Here is a 23,004-nt window from a genome sequence, read left to right as displayed (position 1 = left end):
AAAAATGCCTTGTTGATGCCAGAGGTCAGAGGAGAATGGCCAGAGTGGTTTGAGCTGATAGAAAGGCAACAGTAACTCAAATAACCACTTGTTACATCCAAGGTATGCAGAAGAGCATCTCTGAACGCACAACACCTCGAACCTGGAGGCAGATGGGCTACAGCAGCAGAAGACCACACCGGGCGCCACTCCCGTCAGCTAAGAACAGGAAGCCGAGGCTACAGGTCGTGCAGGCTCATCGAAACTGGACAACAGAAGATTTGGAAAATGGTTCTCGATTTCTGCTGTGACATTCAGCTGATAGGGGCAGAATTTGGCGTGGAAAGCATGGTTCCATCCTGCCTTGTATCAACGGTTCAGGCTGGTGGTGGTGGTGTAATGGTGCGTGGGACATTTTCTTGGCACACTTTAGGTCCCCGTTGCAACGCCACAGCCTACCTGAGTATTGCTGCTGACCATGTCCATCCCTTTATGACCCCATGCACCCACAGTGTCATAAAGCTCGACTCATCCCAGACTGGTTTCTTGAACATGACAATGAGTTCACTGTACTCAAATGGCCTCCACAGTTGCCAGATCGCAATCCAACAGAGCACCTTTGGGATGTGGTGGAATGGAAGACAAATCTGCAGCAACTGCGTGATGCCATCATGTCAATATGGACCAATATCTCTGAGGAATGTTTCCAGGACCTTGTTGAATCTATGCCGTGAAGGATTAAGGCAGCTCTGAAGGCAAAACGGGGTTCCAACCCGGTAGTAGCAAGGTGTGCCTAATAAAGTGGCCGGTGAGTGTATGAATCTAATTCAACACTAGAATCAGAAATGTACATGCTTATATTTCACATTCAGCGTATTGTGTGTGACGTCAGTGGTGCTGTCTTACTCCCGGACAGAAGGGGGCGCTCCACCTCGCGCCGTCACCCACTACACCTGAGACGAGCCAATAGGAGCGGCGAAGCGCGGTGCATTGTGGGCCGCGGGAAGAGGAAAGGGAACACACGCGTTGGCCGTAGATACTGACGCGAAACAAAGAAAGAAAGAAAGAGGAAAGAAAGAAATCTTCGGTTTGGCTGCCGGTGAGCGGGGCTCGTTCTTCTTCTCGTTTTAGGTCGGAGCAGAGACGCGTTTTTGTTCCCGTCTTCGGCGAATAAAAGCCACGCCGTTAGCCTCAGCCTCGCCTAGCCTCGTTCTGTTGGCATTAGAACCTTATTCACGGTTCTCCAGCCGTGTTTGCTGCCCGACGGCGGTACTTTAAACGTTTTGGGAAAGTTTGTGCAGTTGAGATTACCGAATAACAGGACGTTATCGATAAAATGTACCTTGTGGTTTCCTCTAATGGATACGCCGCGTCTCAACAGGCATTAATCGGATGATGTTGCCCGTTCCCCTCTCTCCTGTACAGATTTCCTATTCGTCCTGTTAAAATGTCCATCGGTGTCCCCATCAAAGTCCTCCATGAGGCTGAAGGGCACATCGTGACCTGCGAGACCAACACTGGCGAGGTTTACAGGGGAAAGCTGATCGAGGCCGAGGACAACATGAACTGCCAGGTGAGCTGAAGCTCGACTGTTGTGCAAAATTTGAAATATCAGTCTCTTGTCTGATGTTTTTTTTTTTTTTTTGTCAGATGTCAAATATCACAGTCACTCACCGAGATGGTAGGGTGTCGCAGCTGGAGCAGGTCTACATCCGAGGCAGCAAGATCCGCTTCCTCATACTGCCGGACATGTTAAAGAACGCGCCTATGCTGAAGAGCATGAAGAACAAGAACCAGGCCGCGGGAGCAGGCCGGGGAAAAGCTGCCATTCTCAAGGCGCAAGGTGGGTGGAAAGTAGTACGCCCGTCTCCATCGATACCAGGCCTCGTCCTCCGGTGTAACTGGAGCCTGACTCCATTGGGTGTCCCAGTGATGCCTGTTGAAAGAAGTTGTACATGATCATGTTATGGATTGGTATTCACCAGACACCCTTATCCAGAGTGACTTACGATCAGTAGTTACAGGGACAGTCCCCCTGGAGGCACTCAGGTTTAAGTGTCTTGCTCAAGGACACAATGGTAGTAAGTGGGATTTGAACCTGGGTCTTCTGGTTCATAGGCGAGTGTGTTACCCACTAGGCTGCAAATACCACCATATATATCCTTTAGTTGAAGTTAAGTTAAACTAAAATTTAGTGGCACGTTCGGTTTCGTGCTAAATCGCATAGACAAGATGGTTAAGCTGCATCTTTGTTGTGTATTTCCGGCATCTCCAGTATGTTTCATATTCCTGGATGTTTCCCTTCTTGTTCCCTTGCAGTGGCTGCACGAGGCCGTGGCCGAGGAGGTGTGGGCAGAGGAAACATTTTCCAGAAGAGGCGATAGTGTCAGCAAAGGAATTGTACAGATTTTCCAGTTTCATTTGTATTATTCGTTTGCTATGTTTTTTCCCCCGAGCAAGTATGTATATTTTCTAATGTTTAGTAGTGTGAAATTGACTGTTTATTCAACATTGGAGAGGACATCCCAGTGCTATTCCTACAAGTTTTTTATTTTTTCTCCAAGCTCTCTGTAGTTTCTGGTATGGAACGTTTAAATAAAAGTAACACAAGCCCTTTACCAGTTACTTAAATTTTTTTTATACAGCTCAACATTTTGTCCTGGTCTGTTTTTACAATCACTTGTCGTTTAGACAGTCAACAGGTTCAAATGGACCCTAACTGTAATCACTGTTGTAATATGTCATTTACTGTATGTAAGCATTTAGTTTGAAGTGCTTCTGTGTATGCACACCTGAATTTGTATCAGAAAATCGACACTGATTGGAAAGTTAACAGAATTGAGAAGCGATCACTTATAGTTTTGGCTCACAAATGCCATAAATATACAAACAAGCAAACGTAACTCTTTATTGAAGTTGTTTGCATTAAACATTAGTTATCGACCAAATGTACAGAAACTGTGTTGCTTAATTCTGACCTGTGCCCAATGCTTTGCTGTAACTCTACACACGTGGGCAATTGTGTCTCCATGTCACTTCGCATGTGCCTTTGAGTGACATGAGGAAACCCGAGCATCCAAACGGCACGCAAGGTCAAACGCACAACAGCTACATGTGAGAAGTGACAGGTGTCGTAACACTTCCTTCTTGTGGCGGTTCTCTTGTGTCTTGTTCTGGCTGTGTTGAACTTTAACCATGTCAGTAAATGAATGATCACACGAGACTTGGACACTGCTCACACTGAAGATTTTCCACTGCTGACCATCCTGCAGAACATCAAGTTTGACCAGGCTGTGTGTAGAACATCCCAGCGCTTTTCACACATCAATCTTACGGGTTTTCTTTTCCGCTATGTATTCTAGATCACCTGAATTCCTGAGATGCCCTTCTAGATGACCAAAATTGAGGTTTTCCAATCAGTACCATTGCCGTAAGAGTATAAAATCATGCAGACTGTTTTCACAATCGCTCAGGGGCTCAGTGAGTTCCAACATGGTACGGTGAAGGGATGCCACTAGGGAAACAAGTCCTTTTGTGAAATTTCTAAACTAAATATTCCACATCAACTGTTAGTGGTGTTATAACAAAGCAATTGAGAACGACAGCAACTGTTGCTGGTAAAATGTGGTCAAGCAACTCTAAAATACTTCAACTAGAACTTTTGCTTGGCATGTTGACAGCCGTAGTCATAACACAACCAGCCAATAGGATTTGTGCTTTTTACTTTAGTAGTTTCTCAGAGGGCAAGGATCTCATTCCCAATGAGACTTTATCAAATGTGTCCTATAACAGTAATAACTTATAGAGTTTTATTTGCAAATTTTGTAAATTTAACATTAAATACAACTGATACAAATCTAATGTAAAAACCTACTCCAACTTAATAATCAATTAATTATTTGGTTACTATAATTCGTTTTTATATTAGTTTTTATATTATCAATTGTTTGTCAAAGTGTGTTTAATTCTTATTTCCCAGAACAATTGTTACATTTCCAAATTCACAGAACCGGCATATTACAGTCTTATGACACAGCTGTTTAAACTCAATCAGGCACCCTTATGCAGAGCAACGTAGTAGTTACAGGGACAGTCCCCCCTGGAGACACTCAGGGTTAAGTGTCTTGCTCAGGGACACAATGGTAGTAAGGAAAGTGGAGGACACTTTAAACAAACTGTAAATTATTGCTTTAAGTAGGGTGGTAGTAGCCTAGTGGGTAACACACTCGCCTGTGAACCAGAAGACCCAGGTTCGAATCCCACTTACTACCATTGTGTCCCTGAGCAAGACACTTAACCCTAAGTTGCTCCAGGGAGACTGTCCCCTGTAACTACTGATTGTAAGTCGCTCTGGATCTGATAAATGCTGTAAATGGACTGGACTACAGAAGTCTAGAAGTCTAACATATAAACATTTAAAACAATAGACACCAATTCAAGTGTATATGTATACATATATTAATTTCCATGGGTTACTCAAATGACAAAATCAGCATGAAAGGTTTTTTTAAAATATGTCATGATGAGGTCTGAAAGTATGCTGAATTTACATGGAATTACACGAATAACACTCTAGCTGAAAAAAGTAGCAGGTAATGTGCTACTTTTTTTCTCTCTTCTGTCTCATAAAAAGGAGACTTTTGAAACTGCTCCCAGGTCATCTCTGCCTGCAAATCCTCTACATGGTATAAAGAGTAGACTTTTGCAGGACAGTTAATGCACTTTTCCTGCAACACCAGCAAAACCAGAATGTATATACTGGCCGTTAAGACTCTGCTTCAGAGTCCTAACGGGGGATACTTTTGACCATTCTAGTTGCTTTTGGAAGAAAGGAGTAGCATCAAAGTCCTGTAAGCTCATCCTGGGATCAGTGAGATCCTTGCATGTATTTAACTTCCGATGACTGATGAAAAAAAAAAAAGGAATGTTGGATCCATCACCAAGGAAGCGGGATTTTGCCTGCAACATGCAAGAAAATTCCTTGTGGTCATTTTTTGTCGTTGCAGTTGTAGTGCCTGCTGCTTCTCCACAATTTGCTTTACCATCCTTTCTACATCATCTCTTGTCAGAAATGATTCTGGCACTGGGGGACTCCTGGTGGTAAAATTCTGCCGGTGGCAGGGTAGTGACTGTAACCCTGACCATATCACTTCCTGTAATAAGATGCTGGCACAGGTTCTGAGACGCCTGGAGCCTCTCCTCACTTGGTGTTATTTACAGCATTTATCAGACTCCCTTATCCAGAGCTTACAATCAGTAGTTACAAAAAAAAAAAGTTAAAAAAAAAGTGAAGTGATTGTCACATGTGATACACAGCAGCACAGCACACAGTGCACACAGTGAAATTTGTCCTCTGCATTTAACCCATCACCCTGAGTGAGCAGTGGGCAGCCATGACCGGTGCCCGGGGAGCAGTGTTTGGGGACGGTGCTTTGCTCAGTGGCACCTCAGTGGCACCTTGGTGGATCGGGATTCGAACCGGCAACCTTCTGATTACAGGGCCGCTTCCTTAACCGCTAGGCCACCACTGCCCCAAAGGTATTCAACACTGTTAGAACTTTTAACAGGGCTCGTCCGGGATGCTTGTTGGGACAGTCCCCCTCGGAGCAATTTAGGGTTAAGTGTCTTGCTCAGGGAGAGAATGGTAGTAAGTGGGATTTGAACCTGGGTCTTCTGGTTTTTTATCTTGCACAATTTTTTTTAGTTCTTCACTTTATACTTCGACTTCACTCTTTTGCACACCTCCACCCTACCTGTTACTCATATTTTATGTTTTATGTTAAAGACATAAAAGTGTAATATTTGGTTATGTTTGCAATATTTGCGTGTTGGTTCATCGTATACTTGCAATAGTTGCAATACTGTGGTCTGTAGCAGTCGCTAAAGCATTTCACTGTGTGACAAATAAAATTTGAATTTGATTAAAGCCCATGGATGAAGAATGGGACACAATTAAAGTTCACGTGCGCACTATATTGTACATATATAAATACACAGATACATGTGAGGTTGTTATTTAGTGATCGATATATCGAATATATTATTATCACAACATGCACATCCCCCCCGCCCTCCGTCAGAAGACGCGCTCTGATTGGTCCGCGGGAAGACGCTCCCCGCCTATCAGCGCGACGCTGCTGCCTCCGCACGAGCGCGCCTGGTCGTGGAGGTGGACGCGGAGCCGAGAACACGGCGACAAGGTAACGGCGTCGCCCGCGAATTAACCCGCGTTTCACCCCGTTTCCCGGGGCCGAGGGAGGGCGTCGGGTCGCAGGCGGGAACCGCGCGTTCAGGGAATGGAATGTCTCTGTGGCGAGGGGATATTTCGCGGCTGCGCAAGGCTCCGTGCCTTCGCGTGTTTATTCCCGCTCTGCGTGGATGTATTTTTTTTTGCGTTGGGCTCCAAATAAAAGTCGTATAAGATATATGTATAAATATAAAATATCAGTATGTATATAATATATGTGTAAAGTGTTGAAACGCTTCGCACCCACGGACTGTTTTGATGTCCTGTAGCGTGACCGCCTGCTCGTGTCCGTGGGGTCCTAGACTCCCGAGTGTTTCTCTTGTGGTGCTGACAGAAGCGGGTCACCCATCGTCGCGTTACGCGAGACTGCCGGGAAAACCCAACAAGCACCCACGATCCACCACGATCAGATTAGCGGCCGTGTGTGTATATATATATATATATATATTAATACTGATTCCCCAGCCCGGAGATTCCTCCGCTCCAGATGGTCCACGCAGGTCTCCGCCCTCCTCCTCCTCCTCCCCTCCATGGCCTGGCAGTAGCGGGAGAAGGCGGGTCACGTGGCCAGGCGAGTATATGCCGAACTGCTGGCATCTGGAGCTCAGCAACATCTGTCCTCTGGCTCGCAAGATTCCAACCTTTGTGCCTTACTGTCACCAGCGTGTGTCCAGCGTGTGTCCAGCGGCCCTGCGCCGTGACCTCTGGTTCCCGGTTCTGGGACCAGGTCCTCGGCGAGGCTGATCTTGAGCGTGGCGTTTTGTGAACCCGAGCCAGAATGGTCTCAGTCTGTGCCGGAGCATCCATCAAAGATCAAACTAGGTCACCCCGGGAAAAGCAAGCGACTGCCGTCAGATTAAAATAGCTTGACGGAGCAGCCACGTCTCCCGCTTTGCGTCTCTGCCTCGTCTTTGCCTCCCTCTGCTTCCTGTCCGCTCGCAGCTTGCCGGTCGCGGTTCGAGAGGGACGGGGGGAATCGGGGGGAATGTGAGAATGGGGTGGAGAGCGTTCGTTGCAGGCCCTCTGCTCCTGCTGCTGGAGATGTTTGTTGTATCTCCTGCAGGGCTTCGGCGTTTCACTTCACCCCGCCTCAGAAGTCCTGGGGGGGACGGGGACACCAGATCTGCGCGTCTTGCGGGTCTCCTGGAGATCCTGGGCCGTTTGCAAGCCCTTGCAGCGCGGCTCACATGGTTTATTTGATATCTGGCCGCGATGGTCGAGATCGATGTCTGTTTTTTCTTCCCTCGTCTGTGATATTTTCCAAGATGAACACCCCACAATCCACCCCATGGAGTCAACTGAGCTGTGGGTCAATATTAGAGGAACTGAAAGCCTTGCCCCTTCATCTCATTACTGGCTCTGGCAAGCCGAGCAGCGATCACCGTGACATATTAGGATATTTTTCACAGTCAGATGAGTCCGGGGGGGGCGTATAATGGTTGTGTGTGTGTTTGTAACCTCGGAAAGGTTACGAGACTACAGAGTCAGAGCTCAAACGGGTCAGGGACGCAAGCTGTGAGGATATAGATGCTCTGAGCTCAGGCACCTTCGCCCTGCCGCGCCCGGAAGAACAGGGCGAGGTGAGAAGGTGGGAGGTTGTGAAAGGAGAAGCCCACGGAGAAGGGACGGGGATTGAGAGATGAAGGATGAAAAGAAGAGCGAGAAGGCCAGCGAGGGAGCGCTGGAACGAGGACGCTTTGTTGTTGCCCACTCGAGTCCCGCTTCCTGTGCGCCGGTGGAGTGATTAATGCGCCGCAGATTCCGGCAGAATCTTTATTCCTCTGTCTGTCAGACCCACACAGCTCCCACACACAGACTGTCTGCAGAACCGGCCGAGCTGCTGGCTCCAGGATTAAAGGCGGGGACACGGGATTTGACGGTGATATAGACGAGTTAATTTAGACCCAGTTTACAGCAGTAACAACCGATCCAGATTTGGCAGATGAGTGACGCTGTTCCCCGCACAAAGACATCAAGCCCGATGTTGGCTAGAATACTCATCTTGGTCACTCTCACGCCTCACTGTCGCACTGAGGCATCACGATGCTCAGTGGATTGCGTGATGTGGCATAATCATGGTATCTGTATCAAAAGCGATGTACAAAGCAGCATGGAAAAAAGATTTGGAGAAGAAATCGTTGCATTTTGGATTGTGCCTTCTAATAATTTTCAGTGAGGCAGCACGCTGGCTCCAGTGTACTAGGGATGCGTCCAGCCTTTTCAGTTTTCATACCGTTGTCCAGTGTTGGGATATTGGCCGGTTTAGAGTACTGATGTTATAATAGTCTCAAGGAAATGTCAGACTTGTAAGATAATGTATACATTTTTGATGTGTGTGGTTTTTTATTAAGTTGGTCGTCTTATACCTTGTAATGCTACTGTCACCTAAAAAAAAGTATAAAAAAGAGCCATACTGATGACATTATATTTATTGCTGTGTTATGTTAGTGTTATGTTAGCTATTACTTCATGTAATAGCAGTTATTACAATTATTTGAAATCATGTAATTACACCTGCGCATTGCCTATGCATAATGGAGAGGTTGTCCTTACATGTATAAAAACATAGTGAAACGTACAATTTAACCAGATCCATTGTCACACAGTTATTTGACTGATCTCTAATTCATGTATCAAATCGCTGCATCTGTGAAGAATTTGCATGCTATTGCCATATAGACGTGCGGGGTGAAACAAAATCGATAATAAAAATTGTGAACTTGATTGTTTATAATTGCCGCTAGACATTGTGCAGTCAGCTTTAGACTTCTTTCGTTGTTTCAGAGTCAGAATCAGAATCGTGTTTATTGGCCAAGTAAGTGCAAGGAATTTGATTCCGGTAGATGGTGTCTCTCAAATAAAGTGTAGAAAACAACAACAACAACAACAACAAACAACAACAACAATGTGCAAGGATGTGTGTAAGTGTTATTGTACAAGTTGTGGAATTTGCTTATACTGTTTATAAATACTAAATCTACCGAGTATAAATAAATATATGGAAGAATGTACATAGGTCTATGAATAAATAGGCAAAAAACTAAATCCTATATACAGAGTGTACATAAAGTGCAGTGTGCAATGTTGAAGGTGATTTGCAGTGAGACAGTTTCAGATGTTTAGGAGGGAGATGGCGAGGGGGAAGAAGCTGGTCCTGGTCTGCAGGCTTCTATAACGTCTGCCAGAGGGCAGCAGGTCAAAAAGTCTGTGACCAGGGTGTGAATGGATCTGAGATGATTTTCCATGCCCTGTTCCTGGATCTGGAGAGGTACAGGTCCTGGATGGAAGGCAGGGGGGCACCGGTGATCAGTGACCGCAGTGAAGTCTGGACTTCCCCAGTTGCCTCAGGAATTACATCCTCTGCTGGGTCTTTTTGAGGATGGAGTCTCACTTCATCCTCACTTTGGTCTCCCACTTCAGGTCCTGGGAAATGGTGGTGCCCAGGAACTTGAAGGTCTCCACGATAGACACCGGGATGTCTGATATGGTGAGGGGAGCAATGTTGAGGGATGTCTCCTGAAGTCCACTGTCATCTCCACAGTCTTGAGCGTGTTCAGCTCCAGGTTGTGTTGACTGCACCAGATTACCAGATTCTCAACTTCCTGTTGGTATGCAGACTCGTCACCATCCTGAATGAGTCCAATGATGGTGGTGTCATCTGCAAACTTCAGGAGTTTTACAGCTGAGTTCCTGGAGGTGGAGGGGGAGTGGTGGTCTAGCGGTTAAGGAAGCGGCCCCGTCATCAGAAGGTTGCCGGTTCGAATCCCAATCCACCAAGGTGCCACTGAGCAAAGCACCGTCCCCACACACTGCTCCCTGTCATGGCTGCCCACTGCTCACTCAGGGTGATGGGTTAAATGCATGGCGTAGGTTCTCATGTTAATGTTGTTACTATGCACCACCCTCATGTTCTCATGCGTTTTTTTGTATTATTCCTCACCGTGTCTTAAGATGATGCGGTTGAATTAAATTGCTATAACCAACCATCTCCATCTTGGTTTGAGAGCCCGCCTCGATGGTCGCACATCACATTGCGCAGAGGTCAAAATCATCAACATTCAGCTTTGGTCGAGGTGTCTGCAGAGACAACATTTTCCATCCATTCTACCTGTGCAGTTATCATAAATTCGGTCGTCGAGAACTGAAATCTGATTGGCTTATTTTGCTGAGTAAACCAATCGGATTGCTCTTTATCTAGACTACATGACCAGGCACAACACGCAGTGGTACACAGGCTTTCTCTCTCACTCTCTGTTTCTCGCTCTCGCATTCTGTTGTGTACGATGCACACACTACTCTCTCGAGTAATGAGCGTATGCTGTAAAATCTGGGACCATTTCACCTTAGATAAGGCAAAGAGAAGCTCATATGCAACATCAAAATGGCGAGAAAAAGTTAAGATGTTCTTCGCCAAACCAGCAATATCCAAAAAGGAAAATCCTCTCAGATGGTGGAAAATAAAGGGCCTGGAAAGATCTTTTCTGTGCATTCCTGCAACATCTACCCCATCAGAGCAAATATTCTCTGTAGGGGGAGATAGCTGCTCTCAGAAGAGTGCTGTCCTGACCCGAGATTAAATTGAAATGCTTTTTTGCCCAGTTTTATGCTGCTAATGTACCTGTCCTCAGAAAAAAAGTAATAAAATATGTTTTCAAGTCTTAATTATTTGCCATGAAATTGAAACCTTGCATTAAATGTTAAAGCTGGCAGCTAAATAAGAGCCATTTATAATTCTGCTGTTCTACAATGTGACTAGTCTTCTATCAGAACAGTCATTAGTTGCAGCCCTAATTGACGTGAATGCTCCGCCAGGCCCCCCTGCTGAACCCCTACTATTTTGTGTTTGATGAGCCAGAATTACCTCTGGCACCCAAATGTGGATTTTAATTAATAAATGAAATATTGTAACTCTATACAATGAATTGTGTATCCCAATACAAGGAATAACTAAAATATATATATTTTTCTGGTTTCTGCTTTTTTTGGATTGTGGAAGGATAATTAAAATGTCATAATGATTGATCATTTTCAACCCTTTAAGACAAACTCCTAGTTCTTAGGATTATGGCTATTCACTGTGGTATAAGTAAAGTCCTATGAAACCAGCTTTATTTTTTCCAAAATTTTGTATTTTCCAATTTTAATTCTGTTATAAACATATTTATTTACCTAAAAACTGTGATTATGGAGTTGAAAAAAGAACAACTGCAGTGTGACATATCTCATTTAATCACTGTTCAGCAAAGCACTTGGGCATTTACCAATTGCTTTTGTAAACCATTTTCATGTAAACAATAGGTGCATTTCATGTGAAGAACTATTTCTAAAAACTACTATTACACATTCTTCCATTAGTAAAAAAAAAAAGTGCTTCAACTTTGAAATCAACATAATATCAAATTTTTCAAATAAACTGGCAACAAAACTTGGCGATCGCCATAGCTGACCATGCGTTTACATTGTGCACGAACGTCCCGCCTCAACAGAAAACACGTGTAGTGTCCTGCAGCGGCCAGAATCGAAATTTTATTTGTTGGATTCCGGAATTCCGCCCACGTTTATCACATCACCGAAATCATATTCACCTGCTTGGTTGAGAACTTACAAACAACATGTCAGGTTATTACTGTAAAATGATTAATGCATCGACACAAATTTATATGAATATTTAATGAAATCCAACTGATTATTTTTTCTTTCTTCCTCTCAGTTTTATTGGAAGAGTCTGATGGAGGGGCAGCCAGTGGGCTTCTGGGATGGTCGCCATGTTTCCCTGCGTTTCCTCCTGGCCTTCTGATTCGCCAACGCCTGGCAACCATGCCCCGCCTTCCCCAGCTGCCTCCCCCTCCTCGCCTCTGCCTGCGTCTGTGCAGCCGCTCCCTGACCTGCTGTGCAGCTGCACTGTAGCCCCCTCAGTCCCCCAGTCCCAGCAAAACATGGAGTCCCTCATTGTAGTGACAGAGTACGAGCCCAGTGCACCCCCAGGACAGGGGGACGGCATCCATGAAGATGAGGTAGAGGACATGGACAGTTCTGAGACCCCGGAGCAGTCAACAGCAGGAATGGCAGGACCCCCATTCAGGATGGCGTCCTGCGACCTCCTCTCGCACACGGTGGGCCGCCCCGAGGCGCTGTTCCCCGGGCCACACGAGGGCCGCGGCCGCCTCAGCCTGTCGGACAGGAAACTGTCCCTGCAGGAGCGCTCACAGACGCTGACCTCGCCCTGCGGCTCACCGGGGCTCAACGGCCGCTACATTTACCCCTCGCTGCCCTACTCGCCCATCACCTCCCCTCACTCGTCCCCCCGCCTGCCACGGCGGCCCACCGTGGAGTCCCACCGCGTCTCCATCACCGACCTGCAGGTGAGTGACAAACGTCACGTAATGGTGATGCGTATTCAGTCCCCGAAACCAGGTAATAAAACAGAAATAGAATACTTAATAAAAATAGATTGTTACTCAAATGCAGATGATAATCAATAAAAATATTTACAAATATTATGTCCAATATTTCATCCATACTAATAAACGTTATTAGAAGCATATGCAGCATTTTACCATAGACTGACAATCACTGGAGAACCTGTATAGACTGAATGTTTCAGGTGATCACCCAGGAGGCACTTGGGTCCCAAACTGCATCATTAATTTGCTAGTATAATAGAAGCGCCCCTCACCCAACAGTGATTTGCGTGGGACTGAAACCCACGGAGTCTTGCTGCTATGCATGCTTTCAAATTCAAATACATTCTTAAAAAACACTTAAAAAAAATCTTTAAAATGTATTCCATATTCTGGAATAACAGCTGTTGACTATGGGGGGAAAGAAAACGGTAAATTAAAGAGTAAAAAGATGTTGAAATGTGTCTGCGGATGGCTTTGAATCTAATTAAGTGCCGAGTGTTTTTGCCTTGTCCCCCCACTCCTCACCAATGCTGCAATATCTGACAGTGTTTGAGCTGAAGGTAAGACTGTAGGTCTCATTAGACCAGTAGAGTCCCTGCACCCTGTAGATCAGCTAGTGATGCAAGAGTCTTGCACATGGAGGTAAAGTGTAGAGGACCTCTCTTTTTATGTTAATGTATTGATCATTTTTTTAAACACTCAATTCTTTTTTTTAAATAATCTTTTGCCTTTTCCCCCCCCCAATATTTTTCTGTGCTTCTGGACAGGATTGTGTCCAGCTGAACCAGTACAAGCTGAAGGATGAGATCGGCAAGGTACTGTCCCCCCTCACTTGGCACACCATCTGAAACGGTGAACGACAGTAATGTTTTTCTTGCCGCTTGCCAGTGTCCCCCAGGTCCATTTCCCTCAGCAGGCAGAATAAGGGCTGGTGAGCTGTAGCATGCACGCGGGAGGGTGTGGTGGGGTTGGCGGAGAACAGCTCGGAGAGGGGCCCGCGGGAGTCCCTGCCTGGCTGCCAATCTGTTCTCCCTGTTGGGATGTGTATTGCTAATCTGTACTGAATCTGTCTGAATTCGAGTGTAACAGGCGTAACCTGAGCACTGACATTGATTCTGCAGCTTTAAAAAAAAAAAAAAAAAAAAGTGAAGTGATTGTCACTTGTGATACACAGCAGCACAGCACATGGTGCACACAGTCAAATTTGTCCTCTGCATTTAACCATCACCCTGAGTGAGCAGTGGGCAGCCATGACAGGCGCAGTGGCACCTTGGCAGATCGGGATTCGAACCGACAACCTTCTGACTACGGGGCCGCTTCCTTAACCGCTAGGCCACCACTGCCCCAAGGTCCCCTGGCCTGAGATTTTCCCATAAGGTGACAAATTCCAGAACCGACCGCCTGAGCTGCCGCTCTCTGAACGGCGAAGCAGAATGGCCAAAGCACTCTTCACACCCATCGCCATTTCTAGCCACTGCAGGACCATAGACAGGCTAGGGGAACTCATATTAATGTTAAATCATCTCACAAAGTGACATTTCCATGCTTTAAATCTCCCCTCTTTTGGCTCTTTGGCACTCGTCTCATATCCAGATGTGTTGATGATGTGATGTGCATTGCAAAAAGAAAAACATCTGCGCCATGGTTTCACATTTTACTCTCTCTCTCTGAGCAAGGGCTCCTACGGAGTTGTCAAGCTGGCGTATAATGAAGACGACAACACCTACTACGTGAGTCCTGCAAAGCACAGCACTTCTGTTCTCCTGCCAAGCATTTATCTTTTCATACGGCCATAAATCAGTATAATGAGCCATTCTTGAGCAGCGTTTCTGCTCGACGTCTGCGTTGCAATTTTTCACTTTCCATGATGAAAAGAGGTCTTTGCTCTCCGCTGGGTTCCTGATGCAGCAGAACGTGGAGAGTGTCCGGATGCGACTCGCAGAACAGGCAGTGTTTGCTAAACATTGACTTAACTCCACAGGATTGGTGAGATGGCGACAGTGCACATGGCGTTTCGCTCGCAGTGACTTTGGGTCTCCTCTTGTCTTCCTCTCGCCCCTCCCTCTCTCCCTCTGTTTCCTGCAGGCGATGAAAGTCCTCTCCAAAAAGCGACTGATGAGACAGGCTGGTTTCCCACGTAAGTGTCTCTGAAAGCAGATGGAGGGCCCAGCAGGAGAGGGGTTTTGTGTGTGTGTGTGTGTGTGTATGTGTGCTCCATGCTTGAAATACGCGGTTTACCTTTTTCTTTCGGTGTATCTGTGAATATTTTCTCCTGGCGTCTACGCTTACCCAGTGTTCTTCCTCATCTCTAGGACGTCCTCCTCCTCGAGGTGCCAAAGGCGCTCCTGAGGGTCCACACCAACACAAAGGGCCTCTGGAGAGGGTCTATCAGGAGATTGCCATCCTAAAGAAACTGGACCACCCTAACGTAGTCAAACTGGTAGAGGTGGATGTCTCTCTCTTTCTCTCTCACCATCTCACTCACTCACTCAACCATACACATACATAATTTAGCACTGTGGAAGGCAAATTTGAATGTGAATGTGTGAGTTCTCTTGCAGGTGCTGGACGACCCCGGTGAAGACCATCTGTATATGGGTAATAGCAGCCAAATTTTCTACTGCTTCAGACAGCATTTTAAAGTGCCTGATCAGTTAGAGGCTTATTAAAGAGAAATAGACAATTTAAGCAGGTCCACAATGTTGCATGTTGCTGTGTATGATTTATGTGACTAGTGCATAAGAAGATATATTTATATCTTTTACAGTATTTGAGCTGGTCAAACAGGGGTGAGTAGAATGTGTTTTACTTCTTATTCGTGCCACACCTGAGTGTTGCTGGATTGCATAGGTGACCTTTTTTTGCACGTTGTTGTGTGTTTGTGTGTGTAGTGCGGTGATGGAGGTGCCTACTGATAAACCCTTTAGTGAGGAGCAGGCTCGTTTTTACTTCCAGGACCTTCTTAGAGGAATAGAGTACTGTGAGTAACACTGACTTCTTTAGCCTTGGGTCCATCCCATCAATGTTCAGAATTACTTGCAGTGACTTTTGTAACATAATTAATTACCGCTGTTGTCCTTGTCCCCACCCTTGACCTACATATGGGTCCTTGTTATTATTGCTGGAAATGTAATACATGTCTTGTAATCTGGCATGTTAACACGAGGGTTTAGTGCATGTGAAATGCATCCTTCTGTAGGGCTCAGGATCTAATCCATCCATACCTTTCCTCCTTGGCTTTCCAGTGCATTATCAAAAGATCATCCATCGCGACATTAAGCCTTCCAATCTGCTGGTCGGCGAGGACGGTCACATCAAGATTGCTGACTTTGGGGTCAGTAACCAGTTTGAAGGGGCGGACGCCCTGCTGACCAGCACCGTGGGAACCCCAGCTTTCCTTGCTCCCGAGACTCTTTCTGAGACCCGCAAGAACTTCTCTGGGAAGGTCAGGGATTTATCTGTCTGAAGACAGCCAGGCTTCACGGGGCATCTGAACATGCAGCATTGACCAGGGGTTCCTGGTCCTGTTCCTCTGAAGGAAGGAATGTTCCAGACAGAACGTTTTCATTTCAAATTTTGGTGGTTTTAATCACGTTTGTTAATGATAATGGTTGGAATGAAAAGGTTGGCAGGCGGTTTCCCAGGATGAGTTATTCTGGTATCGCCCACGCTATATCGTCTGAACCATTTGTGGAATTTTATTTGCCTCTCGGTCAATCTGAAAAAAGCACAAATATCGTCTTCTTCATTTGAAAGTCCGGGGGGGGGATCGAATCACTCGGTAACTCCGTTTGTGTTTGACAATGTGCTATTCTGGCAACTAAATTCATGCACATGAAAGATCTCGAAATCAAGTGGTTTTTGCTAATGGCAGAAAATTCAAATTGAACTCTAAGCCAGTGCAGCTGGACACGCGGCAAACAAAATGGGACAATTCTGAGCGTGGACCATTTGTTGTCCCAGCTGTCAGAATGACCCACATGCACACAGACCCTAGAAAAAAATGATAAAAAGGGTATCTCACATGTCTCCAGGCAGCATTACTGTTCCGTGTATAGATAAAGAGAAACTAAATGTGTACATGTATTAAATTTGTAACCTTTTTTTCTGTCCTTATTCAGGCTCTAGATGTGTGGGCCATGGGAGTCACGTTATACTGCTTCGACTTTGGAGTGGTAAGAAACCGTCTATATGCAATATATGTCTGGTGATCTGTGGAATGTAAGAAAATGATTGTGTTTTTCCCTCTGCCTCTCTCTCTCTCTCTCTCTCTCTCTCTCACAGTGTCCGTTTATGGACGAGCGAATTCTGAGTCTCCATCAGAAGATCAGAACCCAGCCAGTGGAGCTGCCTGAGCAGTGAGTTGCTTTTGACGATTTGTTTGTGAAACGTGCTCGTGGGTGCATTTGGGGAAGTCGCATGGCTCTCACAGATTGTTGCTATAGAGATGAGCCTTACAGAATGTGTGGCGGTTTTCAGTGCAGACGTGTCTGACGACCTGAAGGACCTGCTCCTGAAAATGCTGGACAAGAACCCCGAAACAAGGATTACCGTGCCCCAAATCAAGGTGAGAGTTGTTTCTGGTTGGGTGTGTGGACATGTTGGCCTTTATTTTAAATGCTTTTTTTATTCAGATCATTGAGAGCTTTAAGAAATGTAGAAATTCTCTGTCGGTTGTTTGTTCCCTGCTGATTGTGACTTGTGAAATTTGCCCTTGTCCGTCAGGTTCACCCGTGGGTCACAAGACACGGAGCAGAGCCCCTGCCCCCCGAGGACGACAACTGCTGCACCCTCATTGAGGTGACGGAGGAAGAGGTGGAGAACTCGGTTAAGCACATCCCCAGCTTAGCCACGGTGGTGAGTGAGGGGTTTACGTCCAAGTCTCTCTCGTTCACTCTCCATGACCGCTTGGTCCTGTTGCTCAGGGTCGTGGTTGCTGGAGCCCATCACGGGACACTGGGGTTCTCATTCTCACACACACACACACACACACACACACACACACACACAAATTCACAACTACACTTGAGAGATTATTATGATTTCTGTTTCTCTTCTTCTTATCGAACCTTTTGTACGTGTAGATCCTGGTCCGTACTATGCTGCGCAAGCGCTCCTTTGGGAACCCCTTTGACTGGGGTCGGAGGGAGGACCGGGGCCTGTCTACTCCTGGCGCAATGCTGACGTGAGTCTCACTGCTCAAACCAGTCACACACCATACATGAAGATAAATGAGTATATGTAGAGTATATTGGAAATATTAAAATTGTACTTTAATAAGCCTTATCATTTGGGGCGTGACCACTTTTGTTGGTTATAAAAGAACCAATAATACTGATTTTTGGATGGTTGGTGCACGAGGTCCTGAGATGCCTGTATCAGAGATGAGAGGGAAAAAGAGGAGAAAGGGATAAGTTGGAATAGTGTTCCTCCTCTTCAAGACGAGATTACTTTAAGTCCAGAAGACCTATGTGGCATTAGTGACCACACCCTGTCTTAGACTTATATATTGCCGGAAACATACAACTTCTTTACATTCTACCATTAGTGGTGGATAAATGGATGAGAATGTGTTCCTGTGTGGAGGCTCGGGATCAGACTGTGTGTGTTTGTCCTCTCCTTTTTCATGCTGTCTAGAAAAGGCAGAGTTAGCGGTCTGAAATACTGCTACATTCATGATAAATCCAGGTAACTCCAACGAAACCAGGGTAATAATTCTGAATAGCGCTTCAGAAAACGGACGCCTCAAGGATGCTGTGCTTGAGGCCAGGCAGAGCTCCGTTTTCCTCCTGCCTGCTAGGTGGTTCTGTCAATTTGCGTGGAAGAACCATGCAGAAAAATTGGCCACAGAACTCCTCTTGTGTCATGAAGCGCTTACCAATTGAAATTGCTCCCTCGGGGTGTAATTCCCTGCTTGAAGAAGCTGTTTTAACCTTGAGGACACATCATGTTTGACTAAAAACATCACTATATTCAATTGGCCATGAAATGTCCATAAACTCGGTCAAGCTCCCATGTACCTTCTGAAGTTCTCTAGTGCATGATGCTGGAATGCTAATATCCGTTACGTGCACAACTCCTGCGTATCTCACAGAATGGCAGTCAAGTAGAGGAGGAAGTTTTTGTGGCGCACTAACACGTCTGCATGCACACACACTCTTCCCTGCAGACCTGGCTCTGTAACTCCCACCTTCACCCCAACCCGTTACTTGTACCCGATGTGTTACTGTGTAACCACTTCTGACCTGGCAAAGGCGGATGGGCAGTGTGCTTTTCATTTGAAATGCCGTTCTTGTCTTGTTTCCTAGGAAACAGGACAGTGGGGAAGGCATGAAAAGCATGGATCTGCCCTTCGTGGGCGAGGATGAAGTGCTGTCCTGATTGGCAGGCTCGCGTGGATGGCGTGGGCTGCGCGCAGGGAACTTGGATGCTACGGGACAGGCCGCACCCTCACGCATGTTCATTCTTGGTTCATGACATCACAGCCTTGCATGGCATGCGTGTGTACAGCCCTCACGAAAGCAGGACTTTTTTTTCTCCCCTCCTCTCAAGCCTGGGATGTTGTGGAGGATCTAAAAAAAAAAAAAAAAAAAGGCAAAGCGCTCACGCCCGTGGTGGTCTTCCCCATCTCTGCCATGCGCAAAAAATGAAAAAGCAAAAAAAAAAAAAAAAAAAGGGAAACCTCTGCTCCGAACAGAGAGCACCTTGTACATACTTGACACGTAGACTTAGAAAACGATTTCCTTTCATGCCCAGGAAGTTCACACCCTTTACACAATAGAAATGTAGTGTGGAACTTCGGCCAAACTGATCTGAAGCTGCCAGTAACATTATCTCCACCACTAAAAGCCACTCACACCGTCCATTTCGCAGATGTATTTGGCATGACCAACTAAAAAAAAAAACGAATAAACCAAATGCACATTCTTTAGATTAGCGCGGCCCTTTTGTTTTTTTGTTTTTGTTTGTTTTTTTGCGGTATACCAAAAAAAAATTCTTACACATTGTCACCTACATGCTTAAAGGCCGGTGTGTTAATCCGACTACTTTTGTACATTTCAGATGTCACGGTGAAATCTAGCAGTGAGTAGATAGAACGTAGATCATATAGAAGTTCCAAAAACAGGACAACATTTCAGTGTCGTTAGTTTACACGTCTTGAAGACTACAATAATATTTGGAATCTATGCATGGTGTCACAATTTAAGACAGAAAAAAAAATATGCCTTATGTTTGAATATTTTCACTATTATAGCTCCTGTGAGGTGTAGAAGACTAGTCCCATGGTTTAAGAAAAGTAGGTATCGCCTGTTAGTGTTGAATATTCTGATCTGCCCAAAACTCCTTACCTAGTGTAATGCACCGCATTTTTGTGGTGTAAATGATGTAAATTACATTTTATTAATGTATAAATAGGTTCAATCTTTTACTTTTTTTTTAAGGAAATGTAATATATCTCATTTCATGCTTCCACATGTTTTAAGCAGAATCTAAGCAAGAATAGTTTTGAGATCTCTAGAGTTTACAGGCAGAATCCAGTGGGAATTGTTCAGCCCCAAAGTCAAACCCTCAAACATTTGTTGCATGCCACTCTGCTGTGTTGGGAACATTTATATGAATCATATTGTGATTTTTTTTTTTTACTTTTACTATGCATAATTAGTTTTACTTGGTGGACCTTTTTTCACATGACAGTAATGTGATGGGACTAAAACTATGTATTATGGCTAACTATGATTATATTCATTTAAATCTGCTTCAGCAATGATAATATTACAATTTGAAGATCAATTAAATCAAATTTCACCAGTTTCTTAACAGTAACTTTAAGATAACATTTCCATCTTAAAAACTACCTCAGATCATTTAGGAGTACTACTGAGTTTACAAAAAAAAAAAAGATGAATCTCTGACTACATCCTGTTAGAGAAATAAAGGAATCTTAACCTCCCAGAGGGTTATTAGTCAAATTTAGTGAACAGACAGTTGGTTTAGTTCTGAAATTGCATGGTTTGATTAACACAACAAATACAATGCTGTATAGTATCTGTCATTTTGACACAGGATTTTTTTTTTGTTGGTTTCTGCCCAGTTTTACCTGAAGGGCTATGAGAACATTGTTCATATCACTTAGCCAAATGTATTTAGTCACCATAGTAAGAGCTGTTTACAAAGATGTATCACTTTAATGCATGCCATCACACGCATTATATTTCAGCATGACTAATTTTAGTCTTATGACCACTCACTACTCTTACAAAGGATATCCTGTTCATTATTTGAATAAAGTTGCCTTTCTCTTGTCTTATTCCTGTGTCTGTTTTCATCTCACATCTCTGTCTACACAGAACTGAGAACCTTGGAACTGGACTCCAGATTTACATTCTTATCATACCACTGATTACAAAAGAAAATGGCTGTTTTTCTCATATTCATGATAAGTTTGATCGATCAGATTGTTTAAGTACTGATAAGTTTGATCGATCAGATTGTTTATGCAAATTTCCAGCTCCACACATATGTAGGGTAGAGACATCTGTTTTTGCATGGAAGGACAGTTGCTCACTTAGAGGGTGTAATTATACAAAAATGTTACCATATCATACCAAATGCCATTCAAAATGAAAGAGATTAGTTACATTAGTTACCTATGCTTTCTCAGTTTTTTATTTTTAATAAATTTGTCAAAACCTCAATTAAACTTTTTTCACTTTGTAATTATGGGGTGTTGTGTGTATAGAAATCTGAGGAAAAAAATAATTCATTTTGGAATAAGGCTGTAACATAACAAAATGTGGAAAAACTCATTTATATTTAAGGTATTTTGCAGACGCACTTATCCAGAGCGACTTACAACATGCTTTCAAGTTACCATCGATGAAGAGATCAATTCTGGTTCACTAGGACCCCCCAACCATGAATACAATCTTTTTATTCACTATGTTGTAGTTTCTATACATAAGTCAGACAATAAGAAGGTTAAAGTTCCTCTAAATATTCTCTAAAGAGGAAGGTCTTGAGCTGCCGTTTGAAGTTCATTCCACCACCGAGGGGCCAAGACGGAGAAGAGTCTAGATGAGTGTTTTCCTTTTACCTTCAGATATGGAGGGACCAGGCGAGCAGTACTGGAGGCTCGGAGTATACGAGGTGCAGTGCGAGGTGTAATAAGGGCTGTGAGGTAGGATGGGGCGACTCCATGTTTGGCTTTGTCGGCCAGAATTAGTATTTAGAATCTGATGCGAGCTGCTGCTGGGAGCCAGTGGAGGGAGCATAGCAGAGGGGTGGTGTGGGAGAATTTGGGAAGTGATGTGCTGTGAACACTTTCCGGATGCACTGTATATGCTTTTTCCCTGTGCATTCCATACATTAAAATGCTCAAACTGAACAAGAGCTTTACAGCGTAATGCTGTAGTATTCTGTGGGGCAGGGCGCAGTCAGTGGGCTCATCTGTCAGTAAAGACAACTGATATATTTACGTTTGCTATAGAAAGAACAAAACGCACAGTTTGCTAATGAGGAATTGTTGAACATTTTCACAGTTTTGGATACTTAGTCTTTTTTTTCTCTTCTGTATTGTAATGTTTGAGTTGGACCAAACAATTCAGAATTTGGTACTTTTGTGGCCAACTGTGCTTTATAACATTTTATGGGGTGGTTTGAACATAGTTTGTACATTATACCGCCTAAAAGTTGAATAAAAACGACTAGTGCTGTATTGGATTTATGACTACTCCTTTTTTTTACATCAAGTAATTGAAAGTAACTAATAACTTTTACTCAAAGTAAATTGTAAATTAATTTAGATTTTTTAGTAGATTTTTAGATGGGTACTTTTACTTGAGTGGAATATACTTTTACTTTATTAAATTTTTACAGTACTCTTTCCACCTCTGTCTTTTGGATCCAAGGAGCGAGCATGTGGGGCAGATATACACTTCCAAAAACTTGGGGTATCCACAACCACCAACTGGCTACCGCTTATTTATTGCATGGCAAAAAAACATGGAAACATTTTTGCATTTGTTACTGCCAGCAAAAGTTTTCTCCTACCATCCTAACAGTGATGACGCATCCCCTTCTTCGTACACCTTTCCACCAGCCTCCCCTTGCTCCTCAACACCTTCCTCGATAGCAACAGACTGCGGACATTCCCCAATGGTGACAACCACCAGGGTGTGTCTCCAGATATCTTCGCCAAAGGGCTCCAAGTGACACTTCACTGCCTCTTTGTAACACTCTGAGAGCAGATTATCCGTCGGTAAAACCAGGAGGGAGGACTGCGGCCCCGACGGGCACCGCAGCAGACTCGGCACCAGCTCCCGTTTAAAGAAATCCTTCCACCATCCACACGTGTCAACTAACGTTACCTTCGTG

At 44.6% G+C, this 23,004-nt stretch overlaps 2 protein-coding genes across 3 annotated transcripts; both read left to right on the top strand.

Annotated features, from left to right (window-relative positions):
• The first annotated feature begins 940 nt into the window (after positions 1-940).
• LOC114786634 (small nuclear ribonucleoprotein Sm D3) lies at positions 941-2,629 on the top strand. Its single transcript, XM_028973893.1, has 4 exons — positions 941-1,078; positions 1,405-1,552; positions 1,630-1,822; positions 2,299-2,629. Exons 2-4 carry the CDS (start codon positions 1,427-1,429, stop codon positions 2,361-2,363), a joined length of 384 nt encoding a protein of 127 aa, XP_028829726.1. The 5' UTR covers positions 941-1,078; positions 1,405-1,426; the 3' UTR covers positions 2,364-2,629.
• A 3,474-nt stretch (positions 2,630-6,103) lies between these two features.
• On the top strand, positions 6,104-20,938 carry camkk2 (calcium/calmodulin-dependent protein kinase kinase 2). Of its 2 annotated transcripts, none has more exons than XM_028973222.1 (16): positions 6,104-6,179; positions 11,937-12,588; positions 13,398-13,445; positions 14,307-14,360; positions 14,716-14,767; positions 14,943-15,076; positions 15,192-15,228; positions 15,398-15,419; positions 15,522-15,610; positions 15,876-16,075; positions 16,752-16,805; positions 16,915-16,988; positions 17,110-17,197; positions 17,356-17,487; positions 17,715-17,815; positions 18,939-20,938. In XM_028973222.1, exons 2-16 carry the CDS (start codon positions 11,983-11,985, stop codon positions 19,009-19,011), a joined length of 1,764 nt encoding a protein of 587 aa, XP_028829055.1. In that variant the 5' UTR covers positions 6,104-6,179; positions 11,937-11,982; the 3' UTR covers positions 19,012-20,938. The 2 variants fall into 2 exon arrangements, with proteins under 2 accessions (XP_028829055.1, XP_028829056.1); XM_028973223.1 differs by lacking the exon at positions 18,939-20,938 and adding an exon at positions 18,268-18,895.
• The last annotated feature ends 2,066 nt before the right edge of the window (positions 20,939-23,004 follow it).

The sequence above is a fragment of the Denticeps clupeoides genome, chromosome 3 (assembly GCF_900700375.1).
Source record: "Denticeps clupeoides chromosome 3, fDenClu1.1, whole genome shotgun sequence".
In the NCBI taxonomy this organism is placed as follows: Eukaryota; Metazoa; Chordata; class Actinopteri; order Clupeiformes; family Denticipitidae; genus Denticeps; species Denticeps clupeoides.
This window is presented reverse-complemented; position numbering and strand designations above follow the sequence as displayed.